The sequence below is a fragment of the Anguilla anguilla genome, chromosome 19, assembly GCF_013347855.1.
Source record: "Anguilla anguilla isolate fAngAng1 chromosome 19, fAngAng1.pri, whole genome shotgun sequence".
Taxonomy (NCBI): domain Eukaryota; kingdom Metazoa; phylum Chordata; class Actinopteri; order Anguilliformes; family Anguillidae; genus Anguilla; species Anguilla anguilla.
Window position 1 is genome coordinate 18,307,253 of NC_049219.1, and position 16,147 is coordinate 18,323,399.

Genomic DNA, 16,147 nt, shown 5'->3' on the forward strand with positions numbered 1-16,147 from the left:
AACCTGCAGGTGTGTCTTATGACTGCAGTACCACAGCCTGCCACAAGGTGTCAGGAGAGAAATGGCTTCCCAACCTTCTGGGGTCCTGGAGCAGTGCTGTGTCCAGCGAAACAGGTCTGGGCTGCAGCTGAAGTGCTTCGACTGGAGCGCAGTAACAAAATAAACAGGAACCTCATTGCACTGTGTTACCGGCCACAGCCCTTCTTGTCAGCCAATCATGCGTAAGATGCCCCAATTATGTTATCTGGAGAAGGTAGCCGTGTGTGACGGAATGGGACATAGCAATAGGAGCCCCTGGATGGTGCCAGTTGGATATCAAATCCACATTAACGATCACTTATTAAATAACTGCTGTTTTTGTGTGTGCATTCTACTGTAATTCATACCAGTCGCATGAAACTAAAACTTGTTTTGGTAGAAGCAATGTGTACAACAACAGAAACCAAGATGTCATCAGCTAGCTGAGTAACTCTACAGCTAGTAAAACAGCAAGACTCTCTACAGCAAGCCCCTAAAACAGCAACTGTGTTTTGTACTTCAGCGATGCTCAATTTGACCATTTCTGTGATTTCTTTTATGACCTTTCCAGTGTCTTAGGTATTGCAGTATTTTTTGGTGACACTGTGCTGTGTATATGATGAGTGTTATTGTTGTACACCCACCAAGGGACCTTTTTTTTGCTTTATCTGCAATGATGCATGAGATTTCAGCTGTAGAAATGTATGCTGTAATTGCACATGGTCCCTTACAGATAAATAAAAAGGGTAAATAAAGGAACGCATTCAGCTGCTCTCAGAGATGTGCATGAATTTGAATGCCTTGTAAATCATGACTACATGAAACCATCAGATTGATTATCAGAGCACAGAGAAAATTTCAGTTCTAAAATTGTTAAGAACAAATGGGTCTTGGGTACTGTTCTTTAAAGGTGGTTTTACAAGGGCAGAGCCAATGGGAGCTCCCCAGTTTGAAGAGCCTAATTAGCAATACTTAGGATGCAGGTACCTATGATGCAAGATTTACATGGAAAAGCCTCTGTCTAAGGTTAATCCAGGGCTGATGAGCCCTTCAGACCCAGCTATAAATGCTACATTTAAACAGGATTCCTACTATCATAGGACATAGACACAGGTCCATCAGATGCATTTGGACTGAATAGTTTGGCTTTTTTAGTTGGCACAGATTTTGCAGCAGTTGACATACTGGCATCATCACCTTAATAATCCTTTTTAAGTTTAACATAAATGCACATTTTACTCACAAGCATAATAAAGACCAGCCTCTATAAGTGGATGTTTGATTGAAGTGCTTTAGAGGATTTGCCTTTGGCTTCTGTAGCTCACAGCCCATGTCCGTTAACCTGGGATTTTCAACTTAGGAAACAAGGAAACCCTTATGCACACCGGGTCTAAAAGAAAAGTTAAGTATTTTTTACTATTTTACACAAATCAAATTAAAATATGCTACAAAGAATCCTTTACTTTGTATATAACTAGCTGACCACAGTGTTGGTATGGAATGGTTTTTATTTGTAAACTGTTAAAAAAGCTATTTCAAAGTGATGTGGCACATTTGGAATGGTCAGATTTAGTGAATATAAACGGCCAATACACCGTACACCCATTTATAAAATACACCACTGAGAGAAATAAAAACCCAGCTTCCACTGGGTACAGATATGCACCCCTTCCCCACTTATCTCTGCGATAAACGGGCACACTGGATCTGAAAAAGTATCAGTAAGAGGCTTCGATGTCCAAAAATTCCAATACTAACAGGAAGTGTTTGGACACACACACACAACATAGCAGGGCTCACATTGGTCTTAATGAGGATTTCAGACTCAAGTGCTCTTCTTTCATTTATCATCATATTGCTTTTCATTCATCATCATATTGCTTTTCATTCATTGATATGATCGATAGTAAGCGATCATGCAAATTTAGTGTAATCGTACTGTAACCCACATCCCTTGCTGCACATTAGAGGCACACGGCTTCTGTGCCTTTACACGCCTCAGTCACGCCAGTCCAGTTTCACAGTCTTTAAAACCATGCCTTTCCCAATAAGATGTACTCCGTGTTTTGAATTTGATGCTTTCCCTCCACATTTCTGAATACACGTTCGGCCCTCTCGGCGAGGTGGGGGGGGGGTGGGGCTAACCCTAACCCTCTCTGCAGACCTGGTCTCTCCGGGGGGGCTTGGGCTGGGCCAATCACAGCCTCTCCCTCACAGTCTTCTCGATGGCCTTGAACACCTCTGCATCCTCGATGGTGGGAGTGATCTGGGCGATCAGAGAGAGATGGAGAAGCAGTGCGTCAGCTTTAGCGCTAAAGGGAGCACACATTGCTTTCGGGGGGCGTGATTGTGCTCTCCCCGGCTCCCCTGTACACCCCACCCTCATCTCAGGTCCCCCTTAGAAAAGAGATTTCCATCTCAGAGGGTTGTTCCTGGTTAAATGAAGGTTAAATAAAATAAAAGGATTCAGTAGGTGACTGTGACTCATCCTAAAGGTCAGTTGTTGCTTGGATACGAGCAGGAAGTTAACCTTATAGGGCTTCCTGTTCACCAGGTCGGAGAGGGTAGAACGGGGGATTTTTCCAGAGCGAGTTTTGGGGAGGCTCCCAACGAACAGCACCCTCCGGAACGCTGCCACCGGCCCGATGCTGTCTCTGACCAGCCTGACAACGCCCGCCACAATGTCCTCAGGGTCCTGCTGCACACCTGCACACAGACGCACATCATACACACATTACACACCTGCACACAGACGCACATCATACACACATTACACACCTACACACTGACGCACATCATACACACATTACACACCTACACACAGACGCACATCATACACACATTACACACCTGCACACAGACGCACATCATACACACATTACACACCTACACACAGACACACATCATACACACATTACACACCTGCACACAGACCCACACAAGACCACATTACACACCTGCACACATTACACACATTGCACACCTGCACATAGACGCACATCATACACACATTACACACCTGCACACAGACGCACATCATACACACATTACACATTGCACACCTGCACACAGACGCACACAGGACCGGATCATACACACATTACACACCTGCACACAGACACACAGTAGCGGATCATACACACATTACACACCTGGGAAACACTGCATATTACATACAGTATCATGCGCATTACATATACAAACTGTACCACGCACAAACACACACACACACACAGGTTTCTTTGTATACAGACAGCAGATTCCAGTGTGTTTGATGTTTCCCACCTTTTTTCAGCACACAGAGAGCCAGGGGAATGTGGCCCTTCAGAGAGTCCTCCAGTCCCACCACCGCACAGTCCCCGACTGCAGGGTGCTGCAGGATGGCCTGCAACACAAATCACACCTGAAACACCTGCAGCACAAATCACACCTGTAACACCTGCAGCACAAATCACACCTGATATCACACCTGCAGCACAAATCACACCTGATATCACACCTGTAACACAAACATACACATGAGTATCACACTTGATATCACACCTGTAGCACAAACACACACCTGATTATCACACATGCAGCACAACTACACACCTGATATCACACCTGTACAAGCCCACAGCTAGCACACCCAGCCATTTAACCTCCACCCTCAGGTTTGGGGTGAGTTCAGAAGCGCACTTACTCTTCTCTGAATTGACACACGTCAAATAAAAATGACACATTTAAAATTTGAACAGGCACCTCCTCCAGAGCCCCTGCCGACAGCCTGTGGCCAGCCACGTTGATGACATCATCAGATCTGGACATAACATACAAATAACCTTCCTCATCCACAAAGCCCGCATCCATAGTGTCATAATATCCCTACGGAGAGATGACAAAGTGTGGATGTGGATTAAAACCAAACATACACTCCACTGAGTTCAGATAATACTGCGCACTGCATAAATACAACACATCAGTAACGTTCATGTTTCAAACAATGAATCGATAGCTTCTTTACTAACACCACTAGTGGACGCAGTATTACCACAAAACAGTTACTTCACAAACTTACTGTACTGACGTAAAAATACGGTTTAGGAAAAACCATTGTAAATTTAAGCAATTACATTTTTATAACAAAAAAAAGAATAATCTCCTGACACAAAAAAACAGAACATTTTAACGCCCATACTTCCGAAATTAAATTTAGATTAGGAACAGAAAAATGTTTTTTCCATGAATAGACCGTAATAGTGTATTCTCACAATCTCCCACAGGAGGGCGCTAATACACCTAGTCACCATGTTTATTGTGTATTCTCACAACCATCCACAGGAGGGCGCTCATACAACTGGGCTAGAACTTGGTTATAATCGTGTCGAGTAAAACTTCATTTTACTGATGTTTATTCTTATGTGTATTATGGGTATAACTGGGTTAACATAATGACTGTTAACCCCTTAGTTTAGCCGATGGGGAAACTGACGTTCGGGGCACTGGACGCCATTTGGTCGCTGAAACTTCGGCAAGAGAAGCAAGCGGTTACGTCCGTTTCATATCATTCAGTTGCGTTCACCACCTATTCGCCTGTATAGTGTATTCTCACAATCTCCCACAGGAGGGCGCAAATAGACTTGGTCACCGTGTTTATGGTGTATTCTCACAATCTCCCACAGGAGGGCGCAAATAAATTTAGTCGCCGCGTTTATTGTGTATTCTCACAATCCCCCACAGGAGGGCGCTCATATACCTAGTCACCATGTTCATAATGTATTCTCACAATCGCCCACAGGAGGGCGTTAATAGAGTGTTACAGTGATTACGTATTTTTGTAGGCCAACTTGGGAGTTACTTCCGCTATGGGTTCCCTCGGCAAATTTCCAATTCATTTCTCATAAGCATTTCGTTTTCTGTCGAAAATAAGGTCTGTGGTTAAAGTATGTCGCAGAAGGTTTCTCTATAAATAAAGTAGATATATTACACCCATTAACATCTCAACCGTGAATTTAGGCGTTAATAGCTTAGAACTACAGAAGCGGGAGGAGTTGCAGAAACCAATATGGCGTCCCATCAGTACAACTGGGCTAGAACTTGGTTATAAATCGTTTCGAGTAAAATCACACGTTGATTTTTATTCTTCTATGTATTATGGGTATAACTGGGTTAACAATATGACTGTTAACCCCTTAGTTTAGCCGATGGGAAATCTGATGTTCGGGGCACTGGACGCCATTTGGTCGCTGAAACTTCGGCAAGAGAAAGAAGCGGTTACGTCCGTTTCATATCATTCAGTTGCGTTCACCACCTATTCGCCTTTATAGTGTATTCTCACAATCTCCCACAGGAGGGCGCTCATATACCTAGTCACCATGTTCATAATGTATTCTCACAATCGCCCACAGGAGGGCGCAAATAGACTTGGTCACCGTGTTCATAATGTATTCTCACAATCGCCCACAGGAGGGCGTTAATAGAGTGTTACAGTGATTACGTATTTTTGTAGGCCAACTCGGGAGTTACTTCCGCTATGTCATCCCTCGGCAAATTTCCAATTCATTCTTCTCATAGACATTTAGTTTTCTGTCGAAAATAAGATCTGTGGTTAACGTATGCCAAAGACAGTTTCACGTTTTGTTCTACTAGATAAATTACATTCTTAAATATCTCAGACGTAAATTTCGAAGTCGTTATGTGCTTAAAAAAAGTAAGTTGCTAACAAATTGCTCTGTTGAAACTACAACGGTTGTCGCGTGCAGACGGGCTAGTATGGAAACTAGAGTGGCGGTTGCCAGAAAGCGACTGTTGTTGTAGTTTCAATATAGCAGCTTACTTTTAAAAGCACATACCTGCTTCGAAATTCGCGGCGGTGGTAGTAATGGGTGCAATTTATCTCGTAGAAGCTCTCTTAGGCGTACGTTCACCACAGACCTCATTTTCGGCTAAATGTCTGGGGAAAATGCATTGGAAATCTGACAAGGGAACCCATTGCACAAAAATGCGAACTTACTTCCGGGTTTCAGGACTACAAACTGTAACACTCTTTAAGCTGCTTTCTCTGAAAACTCTGTGGCAGAACACATGAAAGTGGACTGGGCAGAATGGAGGGATGTACATACAGGGAACTTGGTGAAGTAGAGTTTCTCAAACAGCTGATGGTTCTGCCAGAGAGACAGAGCTGACCCCGGAGGCAGGGGGAGCCTGGTGAATCATGGGAAATAAAGAGAGAGATGATGATGATGAACTGTCCTCTTTCTGATGGCAAAGGTGCGCAGTCTCCCAGCAGTTCAAAATCTCCAGGATAACTCAATGGTTTGAAGACAGTTTATATATATATCATAGGTGGGGGCATGAAAATCACACATGCACACACACACACACACACACCATGATATTGTACCTTATGACAATATTTCCCAGAGTCCTCGGTTTCACTTCCTGCATGTCATCGTCGATCACAGTGACTGAAAGAGCAGGAGCAGCTCTGTAGGTTAACAGGTTCATAGAAGGCAGCGCGTCTGGCTGCAGCTCTTTTACGAGTGATGTCACCTTCCATAACACCATATGGCACCGGGATTTGCAACATTATAAAAACTATTCTTACACCAATGCCAAGTGACAAAAGGTAGACTGCAATGAATAATCATAAGTGAATAGTCATTAAAATGACTGATGACTGAATGCTTTTGTTTTTGCAGTGCTATAATCGTTGATTTGTAAGTCACTCCTGTATGTCATTCAGAGCTCACAGCTATAGCTCTGTTTTATCTACCTGCACTCACATACTGCTGACATACTCAGCTCCAACAGTCATTCCTTATGCAATAAACTGTTCCTGCAGATTAAGCTCTGTGCATTTTATGCAACCCTTTTAAAGTTCAACCCATCCTTGTTGTGTATTTGGATAAAAAAGATTATTCAAAATAAAAGATAATGTAAGTTGGATGTGGTTGCTTGCTAATTGTTTGTGGCAGGAAATGGCTGCCATAGTTCCTGTGAAGCACTGCACTCACCATTGTACCCTGGTACAGGCTTGCCTGCTTGCCCAGGAGGGGGCGACAGAGAGTTCCCGAGGCCAATACAGGTGGCCGTAATGGCAGATCCTGACTCTGTCAGCAGAGAACAGGAGAAACATGCAATGAGAAATACAGCCAGTCCCAGCCTGGGGAAGGTTAAAAACCCTAACCCTAACCCTGACTCGCTCACCAGTCTGCCACCAGTGGTCCAGCACAGGCACCCCAAAGCTCCTCTTAGCCCAGTCCAGAGTTTCCACGTCACAACGCTCGCCTGCCAGGAACAGGGTTCGCATCCTGGAGGACAGACCAATCAGAAACCAGAGGCTAAGTCACCTGACAACCACACACCAATAAGCAGCCGGAGGCTTAGTCACCTGACAACCACACACCAGCAGCTGGTTGTGGGAGGCATTCAGGGACAGGTGTATCTGGGTTGTACGTGGGGGTTTAGGGGCAGGTGTATCTGGGTTGTAGGTGGGGTTTTAGGGGAGGTGTACCTGGGTGGTAGGTGGGGGTTCAGGGTCAGGTGTACCTGGGGCGTGGATAGCGGGTCTGAGCGGAGGCCTGGGGGTCTATTTGGCGGATGGCCCGTATGGCAGTGGGAGCGGTGAACATGGCGGTCACGGCGTGCTCCGACAGCACGCGGAAAAACGCACCGGCATCGGGGGTGCCCACGGGCTTACCCTGCGGAGAACCACACAATGACTCACTGTCACTGAGCGAGAGACCGCCACAAGAGAAACCACACAATGACTCACTGTCACTGCGCGAGAGACCGCCACAAGAGAAACCACACAACGACTCACTGTCACTGAGCGAGAGACCGCCACAAGAGAAACCACACAATGACTCACTGTCACTGAGCAAGAGACCGCCACAAGAGAAACCACACAACGACTTACTGTCACTGAGCGAGAGACCGCCACAAGAGAAACCACACAACGACTCACTGTCACTGAGCGAGAGACTGCCACAAGAGAAACCAGCGTAGGAAACACCTTCCTTCAGATGAGACACTGAACCAACCAGACCCCACACACACACACACACACACACACGCACACCACAGAGTTAGGAGACTGGATCTTGGTGAGAAGACTATAAAAAACTAGAGCTGAGAAGGCAAGGCAAGACCAGACCACAGAATCATGACCAGAAAGAGGACACCATGTAAATCCATACAGGAAATGAGGAGACGTGCTTACCTCATACAGAACTGTGGTGTTGCCATGGAGAAGGGGGGCGTAACAGATGTAAGAGTGACCAACCACCCAGCCCAGGTCTGATGCCGCCCACCACACCTGAGAAAGAGGGCGGGGGGGGTGGGGGCAGGGGCCCGATAGGCAGTGTGTGAGCTAATGTCACCGCTCCTCACCGTACCAACCATGTGCTCAAACAGGAAGCTTAATGGCCCACCTCCCCAGGCCTCAGTCCATACACCCCCGACATGGTCCAGTTCAGCATCACTGTGTAGCCACCCGTGTCCCGCACAATGCCCTGGGGAGAACACACACACCAGAACACACACACTCACCCTGAGCTCACACTGCCCTGGAGAGAACACACACACCAGAACACACACACTCATCCTGAGCTCACACTGCCCTGGGGAGAACACACACACTTAACCTGAGCTCACACTGCCCTGGGGAGAACACACACACACACCAGAACACACACACTCACCCTGAGCTCACACTGCCCTGGGGGGAACACACACACTCACCGAGCTCACACTGCCCTGGGGAGAACACACTTAACCATGTTCTCTTTAACAGCTCAACCGCAACCCCACAGTGCAGTACAGAAGCACCCTGTGTTTTTCATAGGGGGGGCAGGGCTGTCACCTTTGGGGTCCCTGTGTTTTTCATAGGGGGGGCAGGGCTGTCACCTTTGGGGTCCCTGTGCTTTTCATAGGGGGGGCAGGGCTATCACCTTTGGGGTACCTGTGCTTTTCATAGGGGGGACAGGGCTATCACCGTTGGGGTACCTGTGCTTTTCATAGGGGGGAGAGGGCTATCACCTTTGGGGTACCTGTGCTTTTCATAGGGGGGACAGGGCTATCACCTTTGGGGTCCCCGTGGTGCCGGAGGTGTACAGGACATAAAGTGGGTGATCAACAGGAACAGGCACACAGTCATGAGGATGAGCACAGGCCAGCTCTTCCTCCCAGTCCAAAGTGAAGCCAGGATGCCTCCTCACCTTCTCCTGTTCAAAATGAGCCAATCAGCCGGTGCGTACTGAGCACAGGTCAACACTGTTCAAAATGAGCCAATCAGCCGGTGCGTACCGAGCACAGGTCAACACTGATAAGAGTCTTACTGTGTTGGTGTGGTTATAGATTAGTCTTACTGTGTCGGTGTGGTTATAGATTAGTCTTACTGTGTTGGTGTGGTTATAGATTAGTCCTACCGTGTTGGTGTGGTTATAGATTAGTCTTACTGTGTCGGTGTGGTTATAGCTTAGTCTTACTGTGTTGTCGTGGTTATAGATTAGTCTTACTGTGTCGGTGTGGTTATAGCTTAGTCTTACTGTGTTGGTGTGGTTATAGCTTAGTCTTACTGTGTCGGTGTGGTTATAGATTAGTTTTACTGTGTCGGTGTGGTTATAGATTAGTCTTACTGTGTCGGTGTGGTTATAGATTAGTCTTACTGTGTCGGTGTGGTTATAGCTTAGTCTTACTGTGTCGGTGTGGTTATAGCTTAGTCTTACTGTGTTGGTGTGGTTATAGCTTAGTCTTACTGTGTTGGTGTGGTTATAGATTAGTCTTACTGTGTTGTCGTGGTTATAGATTAGTCTTACTGTGTTGGTGTGGTTATAGATTAGTCTTACTGTGTTGTCGTGGTTATAGATTAGTCTTACTGTGTCGGTGTGGTTATAGATTAGTCTTACTGTGTTGTCATGGTTATAGCTTAGTCTTACTGTGTCGGTGTGGTTATAGATTAGTCTTACTGTGTTGTCGTGGTTATAGATTAGTCTTACTGTGTTGGTGTGGTTATAGATTAGTCCTACCGTGTTGGTGTGGTTATAGATTAGTCTTACCGTGTTGTCGCGGTTATAGATGAGTACGTTTTGGGGTTTGTGTGTGCTGAGCTCCAGGGCTTTCTCCACCAGAGGGATGTACTCCACTCTTCTGCCTGGTTCGATGCCGAAGGTAGCAGTCACCAATATTTTAGGCTGAGAGGCAAAATGGCATTTACAACACCCTGCAAGGCTATGCCAACTCCACACCTCAACATGTACACAAACAGCACTATGCACAGCTTCATTACATGACCAATCAGCAGCAAGGCCTCACTACTCCATGTGTTTGACAAAAACACATCACATGATCACATGGTAGTACGACCTTGGTGCTGATTGGTGTCTTATCAACAACCAACAGATAACGGCGGTTACATTTTTCCCCTCAGAAGCATTTCATGCAGCCTCTTTAATTTGGCTGGTTACTAAACGCTTAGGTGTAATTAAAAAGAAAAAGATGAAAGGAAATATAGGAAATAGGAAATATAATGCACCATATGGTGGCCATGACTGTTATTGCATTCGATAATTATATTTGCGGTATTTCCCATTGCTGGTCTGTACACTGAGCACGGTAGGGGGCGCTGCAGACCGCACCTTGGCATGGTCGATGCGGACGGACAGCTCTTTCGAGGCGAAGCCTCCGAAGATGAGGCTGTGGGTCGCTCCTATCCTGGCACAGGCCAGCATGGCGAACATGGCCTGGGGCACCATGGGCATGTAGATCACCACCAGGTCTCCCTTCCTTACCCCCTGCCTGACCAAGACCCCTGCCAGCCGCGACACCTGTGGGCAGGGGCCAGGGGCATGGGGGCATTATCCTCTCATAAATAAACACATTAATCTCACTGTGAATCAGCTGCATTTATTTGTGCATCAGTAACATTTACTTATCTATTTATTTTCATGACTATAATACAGATGAAGGGAGGGGTGGGGGGGGGTCCTCCCTGCTCCTCCCCGCTCCCCCCTCAGCCCAGCACCATTAACCAGGCCACCATCAGCATGCGGGACTGCAGACCCAACATCATCTTCATCATCACAGACCCTACACGCTCACCACACCCCTGCTCCAGCGCTCCTCCCTCCCCTCTGCTTCTCAGGTACAGGGCAACTTTGTGCTCCACTACAGGAGAGAGCGCCCATTGCCACAGCGTTTTACTCAGTCACACCTTTAAATGAACAGAAGATGCATCCATTTGGGATGCCTAAGCTTCCGCAGTAGGGAGACTGGAAGAACATGGCGACTGGAATCCAGCGAGTCTAAAGAATTTATGGTTGTGTCACTTGTGCACTGTGGACTGCAGAGGTCAAAGGTTAAAGGTGATTCTGCAGAATGTGATAGTCAGCACAGAACAACATTAACACTTTAAACAGACTCAGTTTCTCAGCCTGTACTCAGCTTTAGGCACAATTATATGTTTTCAGAAAAACTAAGTTGCAATATCAAAAAAAAACATTTTGACCGTTTTACAAAAAAGCTATATATATACAGTGGGGTCCAAAAGTCTGAGACCACATTGAAAATCTATAATATTTTCACGTAAACCTGGAAATAATCAGAAAGTTTGAGGATTCAGAAACATTTAAAATCACAAGAAGTTATTACATGTAAAATGAAGAAGAAATATTTAAGATTATGCACTATTTCTAGGTCAGCAATCAAATTTAAGCAAATTTATACTTATACTATTATACTACTATTTATACAAATACTTGTATAAAGTACAAAAGGTCAGATTTCCTTGAGTTGTATCCCTTCCATTGAAGCATGCGTTCAGATGACAGGTGGATTTGATCTACTCATCAGAGGCTCGTTCAAGTAACTCAACTTGCAGCCAGTGTTCACCTGTTATAAATATGGCTGTGCCTCAAGTTTCCAGCAAATCATTGCTTACTAAGCAGCATTGTGATAGTGGGAAACATGGCATCAGAACTAAGTGAAAGTGTCAGAAGTCAAATTGTTATTCTAAGCAAAGAGGGGCTTTCTCAGCGTCAAATCATGGCTAGACTAAAGGTTTCTAAGAGGGCAGTGCATGGAACTCTAAAACGCTTTGCAGAAACTGGATCAGTTGTATCCAAAAAACGATCAGGAAGACCAAAAATGACCACACCATCAGAAGATCAATACATCAAGCTTAGTTCCCTGAGAGATAGAAAAGCAACTTCATCACAGATACAAAATTTGCTAAATAAAGAACGCAAGACTCCAATCAGCAAAAGTACTGTCAAAAGAAGGCTGTCTTGTAGTGGTCTCAGAGGACGAGTAGCAGTTTCTAAACCACTTCTCAGGAGGGGAAACAGGGCCAAACGCTTGGGGTGGGCTAATAAATACCAGCATTTCAGTGGATGACTGGAAAAAAGTCCTATTTACTGATGAATCCAAGTTTGAGATTTATGGCAATAACAGAAGGGTGTATGTAAGGAGATGAACAGGAGAGAGAATGATACCGCAGTGTATCAAACTCACAGTGAAACATGGTGGTGGGAATATTCAAGTCTGGGGGTGTTTTGCCTACTCTGGAGTTGGACACCTGCACCAAATTGACTACACCCTGACCAAGGAGAAGTACCACTCCATTCTTCAGAGACATGCTATACCCTCTGGTTTGCATCTTTGTGGAGAAGGATTCATACTGCAGCAGGATAATGACCCCAAACACACCTCAAAGCTTTGCAAGAACTACTTGAAGACCAAAGAAGTCCAAGGAGTCCTGACTGTCATGGACTTTCCTCCACAGTCACCTGACCTCAACCCCATTGAACATTTATGGGGGCACTTAGAAAAGGCTGAGAAAGCCATGCATTCTGTAACATCACAAGAAGCTCTTTGGAACATTGTCAAATCATGCTGGGATAACATGGGTCATCAGGTTATGCACAAACGTGTGGAGTCCATGCCAGCTCGAGTGCATGCTGTCATTAAAGCAAAAGGGGGACATACCAAATACGAAGATATTCTGAAGTTCATGTACATTTTTCAAAAATTCAACTTTTCACTCAAATTGTTAAGCTGATATTATCATTTGTAATGAAAGAATTAGTATTACATTCAAAACAAATGCAAAATAGAAATATCTTGACTAGTGGTCTCAGACTTTTGGACCCCACTGTATATATATATATATATATATATATTATATATATATAGACAGGTGAATTGGTGTAGAATCTGCTGTAAATAAACTTGCTCAAGACAGGCCAAGGGGGAAAACAGGAGAAGAGTCTCTACCCTGGTGCTCTATCGCACAGAGCACTCAGGAGATTTAACGACCGGACTGGACTGCAGTATAAAGGGACGGGGTTCCAGCAGCCCGCACTTTGTACCGCAGGCACCACCGCCTTTGTGTGCAGCACGGCTGGGCAATACAATCAGGCCTTGTGCTGGACTGCTGATTAAAATGCACAGCCTGTTTCCTACCAACTCACAGTTAATCAACACATTTGTGATTCGCTAAAAAAGGGTGAATTTAGACGCGTTCGTTTGTTTTCCCAAATTTACTTTTTACAATAAATCTATTTCTTAGGACAATAAATCTTTACCTTGAACAATAAATTTACCTTGAGCAATTTACCTTGAACAACAGGTCTATTTCTTAGGAACTGATGGAGGAAGTATTGCGTTCTCTCACAGACAGAGAATAAACAAACATGCAAGTTATCCGGGTTAGCCGACTTCAGAGGCACCCACATTCACATTAGGCCTCTTCCATGCGGACACATTGGACGCCGCACACACAGCTAAACTGCACATCATTACCTGTTCCTTCAGCTCATTATACGAGATGAAGCACTTTGTCTCAGTAACTGGACTATCGTGAATAATAGCGGTCTGGTCCCCAAGTCCGTTCGCAACATGCCGGTCCACAGCATTGTAGCAAACATTTAGTTTTGCTCCGACAAACCTAGAGCACAAAAAATAAGCCGCATCACTTTCGCATCACGCTTGTGGTATATTAATTATGACAAATGTGTGAAAACCAGTTCTCTGTGACACTGTGTGTTTATCATATTTCTTTTAATTTACCTCATTGATAATCCTAACAGTTTTTACTCATCAGCTTTAATTTAAAGAAGATTCTCTTTGTAAAACACGACCATCAAACACATAGGACAAACAGTTCAACCCTGTAGATTATAAACAAGACATGCATTTTCACCAATATTCATGCAGTGTTTGCACACCTGGTATCTATAGCAAGGGTGTTTTGGAGAGAAAATATAGCGCAAAGTTGACCCCGCGTCCATTGCCAACCCTCAATTTTATTCCGTTTAAGTTTTGGTCCAATCTTAGGGATCTGGATGAGTATTTAACATTTGAACTGCATCAGAACAGTTAGGGCATTAGACCAGCCGTCAATGTGACCTAAACCTAACGTGCCGTAATCTGCCAAAGAAGCCAAAACTTTGACACCTTTCAAAATTGCTTACGAATTACCGAAAAACTATTCGACGAGATAAAGGGGAAAATGAAAAGACGAAACTGCAAATCGGCAAAGGACCAAATAGACACAATTTCATTTTGGGAAAGAATAAAATTAATAAAATAGTATGTTATAGTTTTTTTTTTCCATAAAGCTGGAATTAAAGTTCGAAATAAGCGACTTAAATGTGCGGCATATTAGTGCATCTTATATTTTTGTCTCACCATTTCGGTGATACTGGATTACCGATATCCAGAGTTTGTCTCCAGGTCTCAAACCAGCTGATGTTTTCTGCGGCTTTGCTCCAGAAGACTTCAGGAGTGTCTCGTGCGCTACGGAAAGCCTGCTCATAGGCGTCCGCTACCGCAGCTGGTTTACGGCTTTGCGAAGAGACCTGCACACATCGACTGCTGATGGCAAATCCACTCTGCACCACAAACACGCTCCTGCAATCTTTCCAGGAACCTACTAAGACTTTTGCCGTTCCCAGATCCCGACTTTTCCCGCACCAGTACCGCATGCTACCGATCAGTTTTGCATCCCTGATGGTAGCAATGTACTTTCCACGGCCGATAGTATTATTAAAAAATAAACTGTTTAACATCATTGGTTTAAAAACTTGCATGTCGATAGCGTGTTTTATTGTAAATAAAATAAAATAAAATAAAAAATCTTATTTAAAAAATCGCCCGTTGACGGGGCGGTTAAAAAAAATCAGCACTGCTAAAAACGGACCCCAAGTTTCTCCATGTCTTTTACACGTTGGGAAAAGGAAACAAGGTTGCGAAAGACAGCGAAGCGAGCTGGCAATGAGTTACAATGAGGAAATTGTGCATGAAAGGCGAACTATGAACTGGATGTGAATGATGTAATGAGTTGGGTTGCACAAGACTGTCAGCAGGTGGCCGTTCTGACAGGAGTTATGTTAATCTACAAAGGGCTTTTTCAGAGTTAAACCGTGCCGAGAGATAAATTAGGACTCAAACACAAGATGCAAAATATTTTTCTATGTAGAGTGTAGTAGACTATAATGTAGATTTTTGTATTATGTATTTCTGTAATATTTGTATTTGGGAGTGCAGTAACTTCACATGACACCGAAGTTCTATTTCTGAAGGGTTTCTTTTATTTTCAAGTGTTTCAAGTGACATTTAGCACAACTTCTCTTGACAAGCCTTTCTCAACAATCACATACTGCCCTCTACTGGTTAGAACAATTATACCTCTTCAGCCTTTCTCTATTACGGGGGAAGTATTGTGGATGCATTTCGGGCATATTTTTTAATAATGTAATTTTAAATCATATGTTAGTCACATAACCGGGGAAGGCCGGTCAGTGTTTTCAGTTTAGCGCGATAACATTACATTTATTTATTACATTACATGTACATTACATAACATTCTGTTATCAAATTGTAAATGATTTAAAATAGCTGCCTTAAAGTTACTGTAACAAAGTGATACCTGCACAGCCCCTCCCTAACCCATACCTGCCCACCTGCACAGTCCCTCCCTAAACTGCTCACCAACCTGCTTGGCCTGCATCCAATAACAAGGTGAAAAATGCTTTCTTTAATTATTATTGTTATTCAAGATTTATCACTTAAGAAAAACATAGTTGGTTGCTAATTGTAAGGCGGCAAAAATAAAAAAAATAATATAAAAGGCTCCGAACAGAGT

The 16,147-nt window shown here is 44.3% G+C and overlaps 1 protein-coding gene across 3 annotated transcripts; it reads right to left on the reverse strand.

The window, feature by feature from the left end:
- Window positions 1-1,409: 1,409 nt before the first annotated feature.
- acss3 (acyl-CoA synthetase short chain family member 3) lies at window positions 1,410-15,289 on the reverse strand. 3 transcript variants are annotated; one of them, XM_035401756.1, is made up of 16 exons: window positions 14,692-15,289; window positions 13,804-13,948; window positions 10,641-10,829; window positions 10,062-10,196; window positions 9,087-9,227; window positions 8,436-8,516; window positions 8,225-8,320; window positions 7,552-7,703; window positions 7,210-7,313; window positions 7,017-7,112; window positions 6,404-6,467; window positions 6,123-6,204; window positions 3,763-3,885; window positions 3,304-3,403; window positions 2,549-2,724; window positions 1,410-2,284 (listed from the first exon to the last, which is right to left on the reverse strand). In XM_035401756.1, the coding sequence occupies exons 1-16, from the start codon at window positions 15,090-15,092 to the stop codon at window positions 2,216-2,218; spliced, it is 2,154 nt and encodes a 717-aa protein (XP_035257647.1). In that variant the 5' UTR covers window positions 15,093-15,289; the 3' UTR covers window positions 1,410-2,215. The 3 variants fall into 3 exon arrangements, with proteins under 3 accessions (XP_035257647.1, XP_035257648.1, XP_035257649.1); XM_035401757.1 differs by lacking the exon at window positions 9,087-9,227; XM_035401758.1 differs by lacking the exons at window positions 9,087-9,227; window positions 10,062-10,196; window positions 10,641-10,829; window positions 13,804-13,948; window positions 14,692-15,289 and adding an exon at window positions 8,867-8,872.
- Window positions 15,290-16,147: the final 858 nt, after the last annotated feature.

Excerpts from the sequence above, each read along its gene's own strand:
- acss3 (XM_035401756.1), bottom strand. The coding sequence starts at position 15,092 with ATGCAAGTTTTTAAACCAATGATGTTAAACAGTTTATTTTTTAATAAT. Across the intron at positions 8,321-8,435 it reads ATGGACTGAGGCCTGGGGAG|GTGTGGTGGGCGGCATCAGA; the intron begins GTGGGCCATTAA and ends CCTCTTTCTCAG. Across the intron at positions 3,886-6,122 it reads TCTACTTCACCAAGTTCCCT|GGATATTATGACACTATGGA; the intron begins GTATGTACATCC and ends ATCTCTCCGTAG.